This window comes from Anarrhichthys ocellatus, unplaced genomic scaffold (genome assembly GCF_004355925.1).
Source record: "Anarrhichthys ocellatus isolate YVR2014 unplaced genomic scaffold, GSC_Weel_1.0 scaffold34, whole genome shotgun sequence".
In the NCBI taxonomy this organism is placed as follows: Eukaryota; Metazoa; Chordata; class Actinopteri; order Perciformes; family Anarhichadidae; genus Anarrhichthys; species Anarrhichthys ocellatus.
The window spans coordinates 2,083,834-2,105,555 of record NW_022280064.1 but is presented as its reverse complement, the minus strand read 5'-3'; the positions used below and the strand labels follow the sequence as shown (position 1 = coordinate 2,105,555).

The 21,722-nt window shown below is 42.2% G+C and overlaps 3 protein-coding genes across 3 annotated transcripts in view; all 3 read left to right on the top strand.

The window, feature by feature from the left end:
* plcb4b (phospholipase C, beta 4b) overlaps nucleotides 1-9,099 on the top strand; it is a 59,585-nt gene extending 50,486 nt beyond the window's left edge. Inside the window, exons 26-37 of the mRNA XM_031865924.1 lie at nucleotides 666-961; nucleotides 1,764-1,852; nucleotides 1,990-2,146; nucleotides 2,237-2,286; nucleotides 2,695-2,760; nucleotides 3,220-3,335; nucleotides 4,006-4,081; nucleotides 4,214-4,389; nucleotides 4,542-4,643; nucleotides 4,739-4,796; nucleotides 5,040-5,126; nucleotides 6,536-9,099. Coding sequence (XP_031721784.1) covers nucleotides 666-961; nucleotides 1,764-1,852; nucleotides 1,990-2,146; nucleotides 2,237-2,286; nucleotides 2,695-2,760; nucleotides 3,220-3,335; nucleotides 4,006-4,081; nucleotides 4,214-4,389; nucleotides 4,542-4,643; nucleotides 4,739-4,796; nucleotides 5,040-5,126; nucleotides 6,536-6,604 — 1,342 coding nt within the window. The 3' untranslated portion in view covers nucleotides 6,605-9,099. The remainder of the gene's footprint in view (nucleotides 1-665; nucleotides 962-1,763; nucleotides 1,853-1,989; nucleotides 2,147-2,236; nucleotides 2,287-2,694; nucleotides 2,761-3,219; nucleotides 3,336-4,005; nucleotides 4,082-4,213; nucleotides 4,390-4,541; nucleotides 4,644-4,738; nucleotides 4,797-5,039; nucleotides 5,127-6,535) is intronic.
* A 521-nt stretch (nucleotides 9,100-9,620) lies between these two features.
* On the top strand, nucleotides 9,621-13,824 carry LOC116393527 (uncharacterized). Its single transcript, XM_031865922.1, has one exon. The coding sequence runs from the start codon at nucleotides 11,863-11,865 to the stop codon at nucleotides 13,324-13,326; it is 1,464 nt and encodes a 487-aa protein (XP_031721782.1). The 5' UTR covers nucleotides 9,621-11,862; the 3' UTR covers nucleotides 13,327-13,824.
* Nucleotides 13,825-14,291: 467 nt separating this feature from the next.
* On the top strand, nucleotides 14,292-20,772 carry lamp5 (lysosomal associated membrane protein family member 5). Its single transcript, XM_031865882.1, has 6 exons — nucleotides 14,292-14,897; nucleotides 15,380-15,558; nucleotides 16,100-16,231; nucleotides 16,702-16,798; nucleotides 17,490-17,678; nucleotides 19,594-20,772. The coding sequence occupies exons 1-6, from the start codon at nucleotides 14,837-14,839 to the stop codon at nucleotides 19,770-19,772; spliced, it is 837 nt and encodes a 278-aa protein (XP_031721742.1). The 5' UTR covers nucleotides 14,292-14,836; the 3' UTR covers nucleotides 19,773-20,772.
* The last annotated feature ends 950 nt before the right edge of the window (nucleotides 20,773-21,722 follow it).

Sequence of the window (21,722 nt, the reverse complement as noted above, 5' to 3'; positions counted from 1 at the left end):
ATCAGAGGGGCATCACAAGCAGAGCTGCTGGCAAGGCTCGTTCCTCACATCTTTACACGCACTCAAAGAGACACAAACGCCCTCAGATGCTGCTACACCTTTTGCATGCATATACAGCCCTGTCAAGATGACTCAGAGCGAATACACACCAGCAGCACTCCCATACAGTACATCAGCCAGGCTAAGTTTGCGTAGGCGCTCCCACCCCTTCATCTCTCGTGAGTATTCTTCGGTCTTATCGCTTACCTTCCTCTTCGTCTAGGTATTTATCACCCTCTTCTCGCCGTTCACTTATCTCCACACACAAGGCCAGTTGAGACTCTCGCTCTTTTTTTTTTTTTCCCCCCAAGGGTGTGTGCACACAAGCACATTCAAAGACACAAACGTCACACACACATGATTTACTCCACTCCCTGTATGTGTGCTAGCGGTGGAGATGGCCTTGTCAGTAGTCAGATATGCTGCGTGCTGCTGCTCTATCATGCCTTTCTTCCTGTACCACACTGACCGTCCCGATAGTGTCCCCTGCAGTTTCATCCTTGACCTTCTGATGCCGTTTCTGCTTTAGCTCGAAAAGAGAGCATTTTACTGTAATGGCTGCGAAGTAGTTTGTTTTCATAGCAGAATGCATTCCTGGAAGTAGACTTCCCACAGGGCTGATGACCTACTCCGAACTGTCACTTTTTTTGTCGTGCCCTGTTCCTCAACCCATCTTTTTTTCCTTTATTGTGGCTCCTTCTCCACCCTCCCACCCAGGTGATCTTACCGGATTTGGCAGTACTGCGCATCGGCGTCTACGACGACAACAACAAGCTGATTGGCCAGCGCCTCCTGCCTCTGGACGGCCTGCAAGCTGGCTACCGTCACATCTCGCTGAGGAACGAGGGCAACAAGCCCCTGTCGTTGCCCACCATCTTCTGCCAAATCATCCTCAAGACCTACGTGCCCGATGGCTTCGGAGGTGAGGCCAACGTGAACATACTTACAATAAACTTTATATTGCTTTTCGTTCTTCGATTCGTAAATGCAGAAGTAATAGTTTGTCTCATACTGACACTTTGTTTTACTTCTCGGTTTATTCATGGCTGATAATAAAGTTGTTTCTGTGGCCTGTAGGGAGGAGAGGAAGCAGGGCACCTCTCTCTCCCGCTCACTTCCTCTCAGCCTTGGGTTGGTTTAAACAGTCAGAGTAATGGCATGGTGCAAATGATGACAGTGAATCTGCAGTAATACAGTTTAAAACAGGCACAAGCATACAGATGAGTAGGACAATTGGAGTCGTCATTAAATAAAGCCAAGGGGCTCGCGCTGAGGAACCATTAGCTTTCTTCTATAAGTTCTGCTGCTAGAATCACTTCCCTGCCAAACACACAGCACTGTATTACGAAAAGAATCCATTTTTACAAACAGTTTTATTAAAACAAGTTAGATCCTTCCCCAGGGCCAGTTAGACTAGCGTACTCTCTCAGCATGATGAGGCAGTGATTAATCCTGCAAGAGAGGATAGATCTGTGTGAACAGACATCAAATATAACTCACTTTGTTTACTACCTTTCTCAATTGAAAATAACATTTTGGTTACTACAGTCCAAATAAATATAATTTTGAATATATCAGACGGCTCCTAAAAGTGTATTCTCTGAGATTTCTTTATTTTTAATTATTTTCTTCTTTTCAAAAACAATCCCTCAACCCACTGATTTATTAATTAATCTTTTATTCTCCCTTTACGATAAACTAACAAATGCTTTTGTGTGTTGCAGCCATCGTGGATGCCCTGTCGGACCCAAAGAAGTTCTTGACCATAGCAGAAAAAAGAGCTGACCAGATGAAGGCGTTGGGGATTGACACGGTACACGATGACAACCACATGTGAAGCTTCATACCTGTGTTAACTCCCACAGCTAAGCTTTTAACCCAGATATACCTGCAGCCATACAATAAAGACAGTGTCCCTTACCAACCAAGTGAATCGTTTCCCTTTTGTAGAACGACATAGCAGACGTTCCCAGTGGAAGCTCAAAGAACGACAAGAAGGGAAAGGGTAAAGGAGACACTGTGAAGGCCAGTGTGACACCGCAGACCAGCTCAGACATGGCCCAGAACTCCAACTCCGCCCAAAACAACACAGCAGAAACCAAGAAGGGTAGGTACCGACGTAAAACATATACATTTTAAACAGACGTGTGTACACTGTGCACACAGAATTAAACTGGACTTTTCTCTGCCGTTTCAGATAATGCACTCGTGCCTAATGTCAGCATTGATGACTTAAAACTAATGAAGGTTGGTAAACAAACACCACAGCAAGGCTGCTACGGCTCAGTCTGTAAGACTTAGTAAATGTGGAAGAGTTAAGTAATAATGCAGTAATTGTTTATTATTGCGTAATTAAGTACCAAGAATGTTTGCTTTTATCAGTTAACTATAAATATTTACAAAGCAGTATTTCAGTGTTATTGCTAAATGGTGATATTGGTGTAATGTACAACGAAAGCTCACTTTACGTTTCTGTTTGAAGAACTGTCCACACACTTTGCCCTAAAAAAGCATGTCAAATTAAACTACTGTAACCCCCTTTTGAACCAACAGTGATCTCATAAGATAACTACTGATGCCCAGCTATTGTGCCTCAAAGACTATTCTCAACATGACTTGCACAAGATCAATAAATACATTTCTCTCCCACTACAGACGTTCCTTAAACTGATTAAAAAGCAGCAGAAGGAGCTCAACACTCTAAAGAAGAAACAGTCAAAGGTGGGTGAGAGGCTGCCGTTGATGTTCAGAGGGACGGCTCCTCCTTTCATCTCCCCCTGACCACTGCTTACACAATCTGTTCATTACAAACATGCATAAATGCAGCCACATAATTAATGATTTGTTAGAAATTAGACTTGCTAAAGCTGCTTTTCCTTTGACCACAGCTTACCATAGAGAGCGTGGCGGAAGCTGGCTCAACAATTATCATCGTATTAAGTCCTATTGCATAACCCATGTATAATAGTACCATCCAGTCTCCATCTGTTGACTGAATATAGACAAAAGCATCAATGTTTTTTTTTAAATCATAGTTTTGTATTGAAGCTGCCTGTTTTGCTACAATATACATGTTTTAGGCTTAATTCTCATATTGTTCATGGAGGAGGTGGGTATAGGTTACAACTGCATTTCCACAGTAGAAATACTTAAACTAATACATGTTCTTTTTTCCAATAGGATCAAAATACAATGCAGAAAGCCCACTGCACCCAGGTAGACAAGATGGTGTCTCAGCATGATAAGGAGAAGACAACCCAGGAGAAGCTGTTAGAGAAAGCCATCAAGAAGAGAGGGTAATTCAAAACACATGTTCAACAAAAAAGAAATCCAAGATGTATCATCCATGCATAGAGATAATTGCATTGTCCAGGTTTGTCAAAACATATCATGAAATAAGTCATGTTGAAAAAAAGGCCTGATATATCAAATGTCATGGAATACGTAATATAGTAACCAAAAAGTCATCGTATAGTATGTCATTAAAAAGTCTTAATGTTTATGGAAAAATGCACACTCATATTGTATGTCATAAAAAACTTGAATCATAAAATACTCGTATGTCGAAAAATGTAATGAAAAAAAAGTCAAGTTATAGTATGTGAGAAAAAACCATCTTTATATAGTATGTCGAGAAAGTCTTTGTACTGTTATAGAAAGAAGTCATGAATACAAGTTATAGTATGTTAAAGTCACAGTAGTATGTGACAAAAATGTCAGTTTAGAAGGTCAAAAAGGTCATACATTAGTATGTCAAATATTCAACCAAATTTTCTTCGCGTTCATGAGACTGATGTTAAATCAACATTATTCCTCCGGCTCAATTCCAAGCACAAAACTTTCACACAAGCTTTTGTTAAACCCAAAAGGCCTTTAGCTTAAGATCAACAAGACCGGCCTCTTAGGAACCTCGACCATCCCTTTAAACGCACATGGTTTTAAATGGATTAGATTTTTTCCTCACAGGGAAAACAACTGCCAGGAGCTGAAGAAAGAGACGGAGGATAAGATCCAAACACTGATCGCCGATCACAAAGTCAAGGTAACGCAAAACTTCTCACCCCAAAAATCAGAAACCTTTACACAGTCATTAGCTGTGAAGATGACAAAGTGCCTCAGATGTGGACAATCGACTGAGGTGTGCGTCTGTAACTTGTGTGTGTGCATGTTGCAGGTAAAGGAAATCACAGCACAGCACACTAAAGAGTGGTCAGAGCTGATTAGCAGTCACAGCAGCGAGGAGCAGGAGATGAAGGACAGCCACGTCACTCAGCAGTGCGAACACCTCAAGAAACTCCTGACCACCGTCCAGGAGCAGCAGACCATGCAGCTAAAACTCATCCATGAACGGTGAGAGTTTCAAACACATGTGGACAGTATACATGTATTTACTGTAGGGGACCAGACCCAGAAGGGGCAGCGACCCTGGGAGTTGCTAAACCTTTGCTGTAAAAGCAGGTCGTTTGTGACAGTACATGTGGCTCTTTGTTCCTCAATTTTAGGCATAGCAAAGACATGCGTGCCAACCAGGCCAAGATGTCCATGGAAAACAGCAAAGCCATTAGCCAGGACAAGTCCATAAAAAACAAGGCAGAGAGAGAGAGGTGGGTCACACGTGTATACGTTATCCATTTATTATCATGTAATCAGGAGGTTGACCCGGCTTTTAAACCGTTGTCCTGCTCTTTGTAATATTTAGGAGAGTACGAGAGTTAAACAGCAGCAACACCAAGAAGTTCCTGGATGAGAGGAAGAGGGTAGGTTGTGTTAAATTGACTTTTTAAAGAATACACCAAGAATTCTCCCATTTTAATGCATAACAGATTGATATCGTACAAAAGTTTTGGCAAACTATCGCTACTACCGTGTCTTACTCCTACAGTAAAAATGCAAAGAGACATTCCAGCTTTCTAAAGAAAGAGATTCATACATTCTTATTTATTCATAGTACTAAACAGCAACAGAATGAGTGTAATATTGTGTCCCTGGTGTTTTTGCAGCTGGCCATGAAGCATCAGAAGGAGATGGAGCAGCTAGAGAAAAACCAGAGAGAACAGTTGGAGAAACTGGAGAAGTTCAACGAGCAGGTAGGACCAATAACAGAAACTGAACCTTACAGCCAATAAACCGCATATCTTAGAAGAACTGACTGAAGACAACGGGCATGTCTGCCGTCAGCTGCCTGCTGGTCTCCATCTCAACTGCTGATCATGTTCAACCACAGCATTTATTAGACCCACTTCCTGCATGAACCAGAACACCTCTCAGTTTATGGTACCTTTGAGCTCCACTGGGTTTTTAAGTGTAAATAAAAGCTCTCTGGCTGATTTCTCCCTCAGATCATGGCTCCAGTCTCCGTCATCTGATGTAAACTGTAATTAGTTTAGCAGGAAGTGTTCCACATATATATCTGGTCAGAGTTGCCTCAAGAGGCTCTACAGACAAACGCAAAGTCAAAATGCACAATGTCTCTTCATACAGTAGGATGACATTGTATTGAACTATTTATTCATTATCAGTTGTCGGGACCGTCTCTCTGCCCTACATGCTTTAAGTGTACACAACAAATAGAAAGTAAAGTTCACTTGGCATACGATGGTCTCGTATCTCCATCTGTACATTTTATTTTGCCATCTGCTACACTCCATTACCTGTACGTGTCTCACATGTATTCATTCGTTTTTTAATATGATTTGCTTTTTCCGGCACAGCATTTGAAATCACACCATGCAAACAAACAGGTTCAAGGTAGGCATCTCCATCCCACTCAACTCTGCCTCTGAAACCTCCCGTCTGTCAGTGCATCACTTCCATGTCTTTCCCTTCTACCTCAGTTATGTTACTCCTTTGTTCTATATCCTGATTCTTGTGCTGAGCCTGTAAATCTGTATTTTGCTGTTATTTAAATAACCATTATAATGAGCATTCTTGAAGTGATTTACCACAGGGAAATAGTTCACCGCTAATCTGCCCTTTGAAGAGCAAAAAAGGAAATAAAGTGATTCACTTGTCTTTGTGTTGTGGAATCTCATTCCCACATTAGTAGTCTGCAGCTCTCAGGGTGTCAGCGGTGCCAACGAGCAGCTTGAGTCATTTATCACCATGACTCACCAGCTATAAGCAAAAAAACAGCCAGCTCACAACCTGCCCCACTGTGCTTTCACTCCAGCTCAGAATCATTTGCTTTCATAGTATGTGACAGTCACACTGCAGACATTTTGTGGAAACAATTACGTGTCACTGCCTACTAACAATGGGGTTTATATTACCTGCAGAAGTATGCAAGGAAAAGCACAATCTAAATAATCTCTTACTGACAAACTGATGAGCCCTCAGACCTTTAAAAAGGCACTATATTAATGCAAATCCATGCACTGTAACTGAAGATCAAACTTGCACATGTGAAATCTGGAGACAAAATATGGTTCTTCAAGTGCTACATGTCTGCATTTAGTTTCTGTGCGTTTGTCTAACTGTGCTTTCTGTCTCCTGGAAGGCCAAGGACATGCAGCAGATGGTGAAGTTGGAGGAGGAGATGGACCGCAGACCTGCCACGGTGGTGTGAGCGACTGAGACCAGAAGCACACACACACACATGCCGATAGCCCTCTACAACCCAGAGACATTAACCCTGCCTACATCTCTCTGTGCTATTCTGTCACTCACACACAGTAGCCCTCTGCACCTTTACCCCCACGCACTAACTGTATACCACTGAGCCACTGGTGCTTATCACTGTTTGACAGGGGGTTTAACCACAGAGAGAGAGAGAGGAGAAGCAACAGAATCAGATGTATCCCCTCCTCCACTGGATGTAGATCACCTTCAATGTTCTCTGCATCCTTCACAAGCTGCAGCTATTGGTGGACACACACACACACTTTCCATTTTTACTTTTTTTTTTGATTTCTTAAAACAAAATCGGTACCCGATTAAGCACTCCAGAAATAGTGTGGAAGAGGGGAGAAGAATACGTAGAAAAATTAATGTCATGTCAGCAAAAATGAAGAACTTTGTGAAATACACTGTATGCTACACACCAGTCCTGTCCTGAGCACCTTGTATGTGATCATAACAATGTGGAAAATGTAGCAGTGCACTACTGTAGGTTCTGTATTTCAGTAAGAATGTATTTTTTTTTTTTTTTTTTTTAAAAAGAAGAAATCACTGTATGGAGTGGCAAACCCCGAGTGTCACCGGTACCTACGATGCAAGTTGTGACTACACAAAGATGTATCGCGGACTTTTGTTGTTCATGTAACAGCCAAATATAAAAGGCTTATTATCTTGCTGAGTCAGAAAACTATAAAGGGATCATGATGGATAGATGTTTATTATGGCCCTGTCAAATGATGTTTTAATTATGAGGAAATACCCAAGAGATTGTGTAACTGCAGTCCTAAACTTTTACTTGAAAGTAACATGCGAGTCATTTTGTTCAAGTTTACACCTGCAAAACTCATTTTATACTCTTCAAAATCATGTATACTATGCAAAAAAACAAACATGATTCCCTCTAAGTTCAAGGTGTACAAAGAGACCAAGAGGAGTATCGGTAAAAACAATACAGCAATAGTAACAAAATGGGTTTTTTTGTTGATCACTACAAACCAAAGCAACGACATGAGTAGTTCCAAACCTCATTGACAATATGATGATCTAATAAAAGGGACATCTACCAGTAAATTAAGGTTAAGGTGGACTAAATCACTACATTAAATGAAACTGTTGCATTATGGGTTAACTAAATGAATCCACTCTTGGCAGCACTGTAATACATTGTGTTAGTTGACCAGCACGTCACCACCAGACTAGAACTTTTTCAGACAGAAGTCAAAGCCACCTCGTCTAGTCGGCGTCCCGCTCATTAAAGGCGTTGTTCAAATGAAGTGCTCCCTTAATAGCTTCTTGACTGCACGACAGCAACCTCAGCTTGTAATCCTCATTGTTTCCCCAGAATGAATAACAAAGCCTGTGACATGGCTTGCCACACACGTTCCACACGAGGCCCGTATCCGTCTGTGTCCCAAACGGGTTCCCACTGACTTACAGATGGCTGAAGGAAGCACGATTGTGCACAGCCCTGGTGACGCTGACAAAAAGCCACTGCAGAGAAAGAAATGTGGGATGAAGCACTATTATGAAGTAATCCTTTGGGTACTAGCATTTTGTGCACATATGATCATGCCAGGCATTCACATTGCATGGCACACCACTAACAAAGTGACCAAAAGTCATCATGATATAAAAACAAACATTGGGATAAAAGCATCTTGAGGTATTTTGGCCTTGTTAAACGTTTTTCTGTATTCTCCTGCTGTAACACACTTAAAAGGGTCGATGGGATGTTCTTGTATATACTGGAATGTATGTAGTTAATTTACTTTTTGTCATACAAGGGCTCAGGGGGTGGAGTGGGTCTGTTGGATGTTGGGGAAAGACATTTATCAACCACTAGGTTTTCCTCTTTGTTATCTATTTGTCTGTTTTTTAAGTCGGCCCTCACTGCACCACACAACACAGTATAAAGCTCTCACCACATATCTAGTGCAGAGACAAACGAGTAAAAAGTGCTTTTAAATTTTATTCCATCGCTTTCAAATGTGCCACTCGGTGTCTGTTAGGATGGTAAAATTATTTTATGAATGACAAAATGCCAAATTAAGGGGTTATTTATATGAAGATATATATATATATATATATATATATAAATGAATATATATATTAGATATAGTGTAGTTTAAGATTATTATGTTTGTTAGAGGCTTTTTTGCACTAGTTGAATGTTTCCGTTATGTGATTACATGTAACTTTTGGCTCTCTAGTTTGTCAAAATAGCCGATTATTTTTGCAGTGCAAGTCACCGATTTGATGTCCTCAGTTTATACTGCATCTCCTCTTTGTTTTCTATTTGAACTGTAGCTTGTCAACAAACCATTCTGTGCGTGTTTTTGTATTTATATTGTGTTGAACTTAAAGCAATGAAAATACTGTTGTTATCCAGCTCCTTTAATACTGTTTTATAGTATGTGTACCAATAAATCCAGGTGTAAAATGGGACATAACCCTGTGGGGCTCAGTTATGTTTCTTCAAAGTACAATTGTAAGTCATTTATTTTTCCCGGTTCCATTTATTAAATTTGAGACAGCCAGCAATAATGTCATTGTATATGGAAGATTAAGTGTGGTATTTGGGGCTAACCAGAATTTTTTTATGCTATACTATATAGTAAGTTTGTAATTTAGAAAGTCATGGGTTTAGTAGTAGTGTAGTATGTAAGAAAAGTCATAATGTAATACGTCATAAAAAAAGCCATGGTGTAAATATGACTTATGTCATGGAAAATAATTTGTCATTGTGTAGTATTTCAATAAGTCATGAAAAAAGTCATAGTATAGCATATCAAAAAGAGTAGCATGTCAAAAAGTCATGATACAGCAAGTAAAAAAAGTCATGAAAAAAGATTTACTATGTCAAATATATCAGAAAAAAAAAATATATATATACACACACACACACACACACACACACACATATACATACACACGTTTTAAAAAGTAATATATACTATGTTGAAAAATGTGACAAATTCACAGTATGTTTTTAAAGAAAGTCATAGTTTAGTATGTCGAATTAAAAAGTCATAATATAGCACTGAGTATGTTATACAAAGGTCATAATATAGTATGTCAAGAAATGGCATGAAAACGGTATGTTTAATTTTTTTTATATGATTTGCTTTTGAAATCACAATGTAGGCATCTCCATCAACTCTACTCTGATACCTCCCGTCTGTCAGTGCATCATCCTTACATTTCTTTCCCTTCTACCTCTCACTTATGTTACTCCTTTTTTTCATAGCCTCAGTTTTCTGCTGAGCCTGTAAAAATTGGTATTTTCCTGTTATATTGAAATAACCACTATAATGACCATTCTTGAGGTGAATCACCACGAACTTCACTGACTAAAGCAGAGAAATAGTACACAATCTGCCTTTGAAGAGAATGCAAGATATAAAAACAGGAAATAAAGTCATTCACTTGTCTTTGTGTTGTGGAATCTCATTCCCACATTAGTAGTCTGCAGCTCTCAGGGTGTCAGCGGTGCCAACGAGCAGCTTGAGTCATTTATCACCATGACTCACCAGCTATTACTAAGCAGAAAAACAGCCAGCACACAACCTGCCCCACTGTGCTTTCACTCCAGCTCAGAATCATTTGCTTTCATAGTATGTGACAGAGTCACACTGCAGACATTGCAACAATTACGTCACCAGCATGCTCTCATTCCAAATACTGACGCTTTGTCAGACCCCTTGGTGTCACTTTCTAAACGCACCGGTTAGCCCGGTCGCAGTCAACACTTCGGTTTAGGAAAAACATCATGTATGTAAACTAATTAAAATGTAAATAATGTAACATAGTACGGAAAACACGTCACAACCATCACTAACGTAAGTTTGGGACACAAACAGCCGTCTTGAACACAGGTCTCCTACTGCCTGCTAAGCTTGTGGTAAGCAAGGAAATACCCTAATATATAGAGGAAATAACCGCTTACTGATAAACTGATGAGCAATAGTACATTCAGAACTTTAGCTAAAAGATCAAAATTGCACATGTTCTTCTGCAGGTGCTTCATGTGTGCATTTACTGTCCGTATCTGTATTTTCTGTCTCCTCGAAGGCCATGGGCATGCAGCGGGTGGGGAAGTTGGAAGAGGAGATGGATTGCAGACCTACCACGGTGGTGTGAGCAACTGAGACCGAGAAGCACGCACGCACGCACGCGCAGAAACACTCCACCGCTGATGGCCCTGTACAACCCAGAGACATTAAGCCTGCTGTCGCTGGATAGACGTTCCCTTTGTTCACTAGGATTATGAGTGGGATACTGCGATTACTTGTAACCTTTAGATCTTGGGTTTCTCAAAAAAAGTCAATTATTTTTGCAGAGCAAGTCACCGATTTGATTTCCTCAGTTGATATCGTTTCCTCTTTGAACTGGAGCTTGTTTGTATTAATATTGTATTGATGAACGTAAAGCAATGAAAATGTGGTTGTTAGTTATTTGAATACAGTTTCATGATTTGTGTACCAATACATCCAGGTGTGAATGAGACTAATCTTGTGGCTCATTCGTGTTTCTCAAAAAGAACAACTGTAGTTTTGTATATTTGTCACAACATAAACCTGTTTGGTTTATCCATTTGTTTCATTTAAGATAAACAAGAGATAAACATGTTTTACATTTTATATAAAAGTTATATAAAGTTTGGTGTTTGGGGCAAGCCGGAATATCTAAAGGGCTTAGTGTACCTTAGCAGCACCACCAATGACTTTTCTATGAAAACGTTATTCTAACGCTAACAATATTGTTCATCCCGTCGGTCTGGTCCCTTCTGACATCGGATGACTTTGCATTGAAAACGTCTCGAGTGGGGACACGCTGTGCGGAGGCCAGATGTACACAAGCGCAGCGCGCACACACACCGCCCGCGCACTTATTTCCCAAACAATGACCACTGCTGACTAATCACATTCAACAAGTGCAGGATTAATTAATATCCCACATCCACTCTTTTTTTACACAGGCGGCTCCAGCGCGGAAGCTCCTTGTTGTCATTATAAGCAACGTATTTCCATTAGAAAGGGGAACAAAGCGCAGTGTTGCCCGGCAACTCGATGGCTTCCCTCTTCACTATATAACAGAGGTAATGAGTTTGTGTTGTCAGCACTCGTTTCTGGGAAAGGGTTTCCAAACCTGCTCTGTGTTATAGAGAGACGACATTACTCCGATAGGTTTTTGATCCATTTCAAAATCATGCTCAAGGCTCAGGGGAAGTCCGATGGGCAAACCGGCACTAAGATCCTCCTGGAGGCGATGTCAAAGGATAAAGTCCACCTGGCCAGGTTCGTTCTGGACGCGCTGGATGGGGAAATAGTGGACTCCAGAACGGAGAGCGCACAGACCCCCCTCATCTCTTCTATCCTGCTGCCTGATAGTAATACTCGGTGTAAGTCTGCAGAGCTTTTGCTGCAGAATGGGGCCAGTGTCAACTGTCGGGACGGCAACGGGCGCACCGCGCTCAGTTACGCCTGTGAGAAGGGCTACCTGGACGCTGTGAAGATCCTGGTCCGAAACAATGCAGACCCGGAGATTGTGGACGCCTGGGAGAACACCGCGCTAATGTACGCCGCCGTAGCAGGTCACTCCCCTGTGGTTGAGTTTTTGGTGAGAGCTTTCAAGAGGCTGGGTCTTCGGATAGACCGGCAGAATAAAGTTGGCAACTCTGCTGTTGAAGTGGCGAAGTTTCTCGGCCACACAGAGTGCATCTTTGCGCTCACTCACAACTCCAGGAAGGGCCGGGAGGATGAGGGAGGCGCTCAGGGAAATCCGCAGACGCGACTTAGTTTAGGATGTGGTGATGGAAATGACAAGTTTGAGAGCAGAGTTGGACATTTAGTGAATACACTTGAGGACCTCCAAACGTGTAATCATACAGATTGTCTATTGGTTCAAAATTGTACCTGGCAACCAAGACCACGGGTAAAGCAGAGTATGTTGGCATCGATGGACTCAATAGATGAGTTTGAAAGAGAGAATGGCGGCTCTTCCTCGCCTCCACAAGCGCTGGTATTCTCCGAAATCCTAACCCCTAAAGCCCCTCCGCAGGTTTCCGACCAGTCTCAAAACTATAAGCATCCTAAAACAGGAGATGACCATCTCCCCCCTCTTAAACAGAGCTGCGAGGCTCAAAAATCGATTTTCTTCTCACCCAGTACCCTCAAGCCCAGCGCGCCCTCTGCCCTGGACATCTTACTGGCTCCCATTATTTCCAACAAAAGAGAGAATAAACCAGGGACAGAAAACTCAAAAATGTCAGACTACTGTGCGTGTAGATTTCATGAGAAAAGATGTAGTCTGCCAACCAGTATCCTCATTCCCACGCCTCGGGACCGCACACTGGTGCCCGTGCGTAAATCCAGAACCATAAGGAGGCGAGAAGCGTCTCCCTGCAACGCGGAACCTCCTCTGTTTACCGCACCAACTGTCGCTAATTCAACCACGACTTTCTCGATGTTGAGCAACAAACTCTTACGCAGATTTACCTCCCCGGAGTTTAAAACCGGCGCAAAAGAATTGAAGGAGAATCCGACGTTGACTTCAGGGCGGATTCCGCAATCAGAAACTTTTCCTCGGGGAATAAAGCATCCCCAGGTGGACAGTAAACTCGGCATCGAAAGCATCAGCTCGGTCAAGTGCGAGTTTGGCATTCTGAAATGAAAACCAAAGTGCCCCATGCGTAAAAAAGAGTTTATCCGTATCGGCCACTAATCTCAACACCATCTATATCTAAAGCTCTCAACAATAGAGTGATGACAGTATATCCGTCCTGCAAACGTTTCTGCCATTTCACAAACTAAAACGCGAGTAAAACGAACCAAAACGGATTTTAAACTATCTGAATAACTAAAAAATCGACAGCACCTCAGACTACTATGCGTAAAGTGCGTAGATGCCAGCACCTTCCAGTTGGATTCTGCTACAGAGTGAAACGCAATGTGTAACTTCTAGTTTTAGTACATGTGCTCTTTTGCTCCGGTGTTCAGCAGCATTTGCCACTCCTTTTGGAGAGGGTGGGGGTCACGAAGGTGGAGGGGTGATCAGAAATTCTGAATTATTGAATACAGCATATTTGTGTTGTGCTACCATCTTGCATATGTTTCTGTTTCTTTCAGCACATGATTTCTGTCAGATGGTCTGCCTTCTTCAATTACTGATTTGAAAGGTTCTAATCGATTAATAAAATCTCAAAATCTGAAATGAACATGTCTCCTGTGTTGGATGAGAGAGAGGGAGAATGAGAGAGCCTCCATCAGGGGACAGTATGGTGAAGAGTATTTACGTCATTATCAAAAAGGGTCAGTTTGTCATTCTGCATGTCGTTTTTGTTCTCTGATGGCGGAGTTTGGTTTATAGCCGAGCACGTGCCATTAGTGTGCGAGTGTGTAATTAGTACCAAAATTACGATTCGTAAAGCAATACACAAATTCTGCCCTAGTGGTTCCAGTGCCAGTTTCACTTGTGCCATAACGTTTTCTAACGAGACAAGTTTATTTGTAGAATAAATTATATAGAATCTCACTCCATTGAACACATTTAAAAAATAAGATTTTAAGTCTAAGTGATTTTTATCAGCCCTCATTCTCACTAACTCTCAGCTGCAACCCTGCAGAAGTAGAGTTTGAGAGAGGGAGGGAGGGGGTGTTGTCGGCGTTTCCCTCCAGACATACATCATTTCAGCCCAACCTACAGCTGCTACCACAGAGATGGAGACTACAGCATTGCGGGAATAACTTAAGACGGTGGCCGAGTCCTTACAAGAGACAAATTCAGGTGACGGACTTTTTCTTTCAAGAAGGATCATTATTCCTGGTGCTAATGATGTGTTGACGGAGCTCAGTCCTGCAGCTGTCACTGGGTTAAACCCCGTCAACCTTGGAGAGGGGAGAGGGCGGTCTGTTAGGACGGCCAGAAGTCCTCGGAGCCGGCTGCTTCTGCACAGCAACCCGGATCTCACGTCCAAACTGGAGTCATGTTTTGCTGCATTCACGATGATCTGAGCGTGACTACTGGGCGCTGAGCAGAGGAATCCCTCCTCTCTCTCTTTTCCTTTCTTCCTCTCCCGCCTCCCTCTTCTGCTTTTCTGTCTCTCTTTTCTTGTCGCGGGTTCAGCACAGGCTGCCCAGTCATTTAGCCCCCTTTTTTTACAGCGCTGGGGAAGCTGAAAGCGATGGGACGACTCGGTTTCAGCACCACGGAGAGCGCCCGGCTTCTGCTGCTCGGCGTGTTCGGTAAGAGAGAGAGGGAGCGTGTGCGTGTGAATGTGCAGCTGTCGTGACTCCTTACTGCAGTGAGTGTGTGTGTGTGGGTGCGTGCATGCGTGCGTGTGCACCTGCTGTGCGTGTTAAGGCATGACAGAGTCTCTGAGTTCTGGCATATTTCACCGGTTATTTTCCTCTTCAAATATATATATAAATGTCGTTGGAACATGTTGCAGTTCATCACTTTCTGACGTGGTTGAGACTGCAGCCAGTGGCGTGCTGTTGCTCCCCTGATACTGCAGATTGCAGACTCACGGTGTTTTCACCTGATTTCGACTTTGCCGTGAGGAAACAAAAGGTGACATGCCAGTGATCTAAAGGTGTGAGCCAAACTAAGAGTACAACCATGATGTCGCTGTTTCTGCTGACTCTGCATGTTTTGGTGTGCGTGTGTGCCTCATCTGTTACCCCGCTGACATAAGTGCCCCCACCTCCAACTTCTCTGTTGTCAGGTGTGCTGGCGCTGTCCGTGGTGCTGGCGGAGCAGGAAGGGGAGAACCTATCCGGTCTCTCCACCAACCCAGACAAAGCCATCTTCGCGGTCCGGGAGAACGGCACGACATGCTTGATGGTGGAGTTCGCCGTGAGATTCCTCGTGCCATTTGACGTGCTCGCGCTCAATGGGATAGACGTAAGGAATCCCCGTGCATTTTAATACACGAGGATGGTTAAAAAGAAATGAAACGCAATGGACATTTCAAGCATGCAGATGCAGCGAATGTTGCTTTGTGTTGAAGACAATGGTCTTTTCGCTGTGCGTAAAGCTGGTTGCAGCACTAGAAATATTTGTTTTGTGTGAAAAACAATTTGTCATTTATTTTAATCGACTATTTTTGCTCTTATTAACAAGGACAGTATATGATGAGTACATACGAATTGTTTTTGGAAACTGCTTTTGTAGTGTGTGGTTGTGCGTAAAATGCTAATGTCGTTGGATCAATATATATACATTTTTCGATATCCAACTTTATAAGCATTGATTAAATTGAATCTCATTTGTTTCTGCTTCTAATAACAATTTATTAAATAATCCCACCCGTATCTGGATATTTGGCTACACTGTAAATTCGTGCGTAAAAATGGAATGCTAAAGAAAACCTCAACCGACAACCAACCGTAATCTGTCCATTTTGTGTCAACTTTTTTCGCGAGCTTGCTGTATCTTTTTGCAGCTGATCACCGAGCAGGCGGCGTTCACTCTGCCCCGTGATGCAGAAATCGAGGGGAAATGTGGGAGCACGGAGTCAGAGATCCACATAACCTGGAAGAACAACGCCTACACGCTTCGCATCTACTTCTCTAAGGTGGGCGAGACAGCGTCGGAAGCGACAATAATGCATATACTATCTCATTCCAGGCAATTTGTAATGTCCGAATCATCTGCTGGGAGAACCAAGACGCAAACGCATCCAAATAAATCACCTAAATATAAGTTTTCACAAATTCACTTTGAATATATTGTTCGTTTCATTTGACATGAGGAAATACAGTATCTTGAGTTACACATTTCTGTCAAATTTTGAATTATTTTCCCTGAATAAAATGCCAATACTTATCGTATATGCAATCATGTCGCTTTTATGTCTTTAATTGAGGGAATGTTGTCGTTAAAGTTGTTAATTAAGTCATCGTCAGAATATATTCATGTTTCAACAGTGGACAGGAGCCTAAAAAGACTCGTCAAGATGGCGTTTTTCCTCAGTATAGGCCAACCAGCCCTCTCCATGCAGTGGAAGAGCCCAGTTTGACGCGTGTGTGTATGTGTGTGTTGCAGGAGTTCCGTGACAAGGGCATTGAGGTGTGGAAGATTAGCAAGGTTCAGTTCGTCTATGATACCTCGGAGACATCGCATTTCATCAACGCGTACAACCGTGAGTCTTCCGCAGAGCCATGTGTACAGTAGCCACTCAGCACATTTCCATCCCGCCTGCTGTGATCGCAACTTGCTCTCATTCATGTCACATTTGCATTCAGATGGAATTAGAGGGTTGATTCACGCATGGATTCGCCATTTTCGCCCACGTTTATCGAAAAATTCACTGGAATTATTGCAGATTTTAGATGTGCCCGGTACGTTACAGCATGCCTTTGAGAGGAAAAAGACCCCAATAAAAATATACAAAGTTGTTTTATTATCAATATTATCCTTTATTATTATGACAATGGGAAAAACAAAACGTTTCGTCTCGAAACTATTCCAACAAACTTGCCACACAACTTTTATAAATTACAATTTACCCGTTTAAATAGTATCTTCAGCTTGAAGTAGCCTATATTAAAGTTTGTTTTATTTTATTTGTATTTTATTTTGGAGGGGTATTTCCGGTTATTTTGCCCTTTCTATTGCTTTTGGTCACAATGGATCCCCCATAATTATATATTGGCAATCCTCTCAAATTATGGAATTTGCATGAATCTCGTTTTTACATAGGCCAGGAGGGTCAATCACACACACACACACTTTTATGACTTTTGGGGACATTACATTGACTTACGTACATTCATTACCTGCAGACTTACCCTAACCATACCAACCTAGTCAAACTCCTCCTTTCTCTCCAGCTGGGAAGCACACAGCCAACACCCACCACCTGTCGGCCCTGGTGACCCCCGCCGGGCGCTCCTATGTGTGCCTAGCGCAGCAGACGCTCACCCTCATCTCGACCGACCACCAGAAGGGCGTCACCGTCTCCATGTATGACACCCAGATCCAGCCCTTCGACATCGCCTCTGACTTCATGTTCAGCGAACGTAAGAACAACCAACCAAGCTACAAATCTCACACTGCCACGAGAAAGCCAAGTCAACCTTTGCCACATACTGCCACTGTGATAATGATAATGATGAGAAATCCTGGGGTTTAACAACTATACATCTATGTCTCTCTGTCTGTCTCACACTCACATCTCTCTCTGGGGGGTTATTGCTGGAGTATGAGGAGAAGCTGTAGGACTGCAGAGAGGGACACAGGGTAACAAGAGGAGTTGGGGATGCAAGGGGGACAAAAGAGACAAAGAGAGAAAGAAGAGGTGGGGGTTAGGACTTTATGAGTGCAGTCATATCCTTGCCCTCAATGCAGCTTTTATAGACATACTCAATGTACCCGGCTGTCCTCTGAAGCCAATCACCTTGGAAGAATCATTTGCTCTGAGCTGCTGTAAACTAGGCTGTGCTATGCTTCACTGCTTCCCTCCTAGTGTGCATAACTGCCTTCCACAGGGAGAAACACCAAATTTAAACCACAGACTGTACAGCCAGTTGTGGTTGTAGGTAGGTGTCCTCCCTGCACCAGAGGCGTAAATATAGACAGTGCAGGCAGTGCAGTTGCAGTGGGGCCTGTGGCGTGGGGGGGCTCGTAGAAAGAGCTATTCCCAATACAATAACATAAGTAACTAATTCAACTGTTAAATCCAACACATCGTTAACGCATACACACCTAAAGGTGTGTATGCGTTTGTGTGTGCGCTTCGACACTAGGGAGGCACCAACCCAACTTGTTCAGTCCTGATACCGATACCTACACTAGTGCAAATACACTTAAAAAATAAATACTAAACAGTTGACATGTTTGTTTTTAGCTCCTTTAGCGATGCGATCTCACTGCATGCTGCTGACGCATGACGTAGTAACCTCCCATCAGACACAGATATAAAGATAGAATAGAATTGAATAGGTTGGCCGCACTGTCACAATATCTATTCGAGTCTGTATTGGACTGATATCCAATATCAGTGTTGGATTGCTGCATCCCTATTCATAATTAAAAGTAGCATGCACTAGGGCCTGTCGTAACTACCCAACGACACCCATGCATGAAAAGATGTGTGCACGCTAACCTTTAACTGAACACATAATAGAGGGGAAGAAACAGTGACCGACTCATTGTACAACTGAAAGAGAGAAGAAGCATCTGTGTGAAATGTGTCATTCAGCGAACAACAACCTCAACAGTTGCTTCTGTGCAAACACACACAGACGCTCCCTCCTTTTTTCACTCATACTACTCACAGATGCATGCACACAACTATGCATGGTGCACATACGGAACATAAACCTCCATCGACCAATCCTGAAGCCTGAAAGGGGCCACATGATGAGTGTGGTTCATACCAAGATCTACACCTACGGATGATAACCAAGACTGTAGGACTGAGCGATATCACACACATATTTAAATAAAAGACATTCAAATGATCACACTGAGGTTCAAATGCATTAGGAAAAAAAAACTCAAACTTAAGCATTTTAGTTAGTTCCAGCTTCTAAAATGTGAATATTTGCTTGTTTCTTGAATTTTTCCACAAGAGTAAACTTAACATAATTGGGTTGTGGACCCCACAACACATACATCTGAAGACATTACCTTAGGCATTACCTTGTTGGAAAAATGATATGCTGAACAATTAATCAAGTATGTAAACAGTTAAACATTTAACAGCAATAAAATGATGTGCTGCAGCACTAATTTAGACATCATTTTGTAAAACATGGTCTGATCATATCGCCTCAATCCGATTCCATTGAAAGGCATTAGAAAAGAATACTGAATCATCATCCGGCCCGAAAGGAAATGAATTAATCTACAGAATATCTTCTGGGACCCTCGCCAGTCATGTTCAGTCACCACTGCATACTGACTGTGTTCATTATTTCCCTGATTTTGCAGCCTACAAGTGCATCACTGACCAGCGGGAGCGCCTGGAGGAGACCCTCCCCCTCATTCTGGGTTTCATTTTGGCCCTCATAATTGTCATCACACTCACCGTCTACCACTTCCACCTGAAGCTGACGGCGCCCCAGCTGCCCCAGCTGCCCAGAGATCGCTCCATGTACAAGAACATGTAGCCAGCAGCTCCCTCAGCTCTCTCCAAAGCTAACCTGAAAAATAAAATAAAAAAAGGACTTGTCTCCTCGATGTCCCAGGCCTAACACCACAGAGGAAAGAACCACGTGATGGACTGAATCCCTGACGGAGAAATGTGTGCCGCCTGTACTGAAGGCCTACTGGAACTTCTGAACAGCTAAAACACGAGTTAAGGGGACGGCTTGGGGCCTAGCATGGATGTAGTTGCAGGGTAAACCCACCAAAACCTAATTTTCCCGGCTGCTGAATTGAATCTTAATGCTATAAATTCATAGTCTGTATTACAGTAATTAGAATTTTAATGAAAAGAAATTTATGCTTTTATGAAAATATAATAGATTTTTGTTCAGACTGGTGGGCTTCTGAAAATCTCCAACTTGAGGTTACAGTGTTTATTTACCCATTTATTTTTCCATAACATTACTGGGACTTTTATCAGACTTGTCTTTGAAAGAAATGTCAGAATTTGCCAGAGCTTCTGCTGTCATTTGTCAACTGTTGTCTCCTCCTCTCTTTCTCTCTCTGAAAGTGCTGCTAAATAATTTGAATACCTATTGTTGGTTCTGTATTTGCTGATCTTGATTTTATTTTTGTTCAAGAATCCCGTTTATTGAATGTTTTGAATGCAGCCATAGTGTTTCACAGTGGACCAGTCTTGTAGTGTGTGCAGTGCAGTGGCATTCAGAGTTGCGACGTTCTTGCTTTGACTTCAACAAATCTTTTCTCCACACCGATGTATGGAACATATCAAAAAAAGGAAGAAAGAAATGCATAAACATCTGACAAAAATTCTGTACTAAAAAGGGAAGAATTTTATCAGAATGCCATATGAGAGTGTTTATGAAAAGAGAGGTTATCAAATTGAAAAAAAGAATATGTGTATAATATTTTCAGAATCAAAGTCTATGCATAAACCTCTGCTGATGCAATCTTGTGCGGTATTCTTCTGTTCAGTGAAATAAATTGCTGGAATCATCTCTACACACCTGTCAAGTTATTCTTATTATCTATCACATTACTACAGCACACCGTCTTTAATCTTTTAAACCTTACCTTTACATAAAAAAAAAAAAAAAAAAATGTAACAATACTATGAATGAAATAGCACAATGATTAAAAAAGGTGACTGATACTCCCGTCAGAGGAGGAGACAGGGATGAGGTATTGATTTTGTCGACTGACTCTGGGACTTTGAAGGAAATGCAATATGAAAAACTCTAATTGGAAATAAATAGAGCATTTGTGTCAGCTACACCCATTTGTTTCAGCAGCGTGGGCGTCATGCATCATCCTCAGTCACAAGTCATCAAAGTCAAAGCCCTTCATCTAGTTCTTCCGCTCAGATGAGACACGTCATCGTTGGAAAAGTTTTCCGACCACATCCTTTTCAATTTGAACAAGATTTTATATGATACCCTAAGAGAGAGAGTTAGATTAACCATAATGACCAACCATTCAGGAGGCAGGGGCCCTCAAAGCTGACTCATAATGGACGACACATCTTCAACTCCGACTCTTCATTCACTAAACTCAATCCTAGTGATAACGCAGCTGCATCGCTGACCCCCAGCCGCTAACCTGAGTCCAGAGACAGTGGAAGGAAGACATTTTACTCACTTTTAGTGTTTTGGACGGTGTGTAACAGCTAATGGGATGACCAGTAACCACACTGCTGAGTACGTCACTGCCACTCAGTCGCTGCTACACAGACAGCAGCTTGGTGAGGTTAATTTTGTTTTTGGCAAGATTGTATCACACATCTTATACGATGACCTCGAGCCAATTGCCTGCATCCGTCGTTGCTTGTTTTTGAGTTTAAATGAAGTGGGTTTTTTTTACAACACCTTACAGCCCATAAACGGGGAGTTAGGCAATTTTGGTTTGCACTCATTCAATCGCATAATACAGCAGTGTGTCTGCAATGACCACTC

What these genes read in the sequence shown, in the direction of transcription:
- LOC116393527 (XM_031865922.1), top strand. Translation starts at nt 11,863, where the DNA reads ATGCTCAAGGCTCAGGGGAAGTCCGATGGGCAAACCGGCACTAAGATC.
- lamp5 (XM_031865882.1), top strand. Translation starts at nt 14,837, where the DNA reads ATGGGACGACTCGGTTTCAGCACCACGGAGAGCGCCCGGCTTCTGCTG. An exon ending in TCGCGCTCAATGGGATAGAC is followed by an intron (nt 15,559 to 16,099) that starts GTAAGGAATCCC and finishes ATCTTTTTGCAG; the next exon opens with CTGATCACCGAGCAGGCGGC. An exon ending in TTCGCATCTACTTCTCTAAG is followed by an intron (nt 16,232 to 16,701) that starts GTGGGCGAGACA and finishes TGTGTGTTGCAG; the next exon opens with GAGTTCCGTGACAAGGGCAT.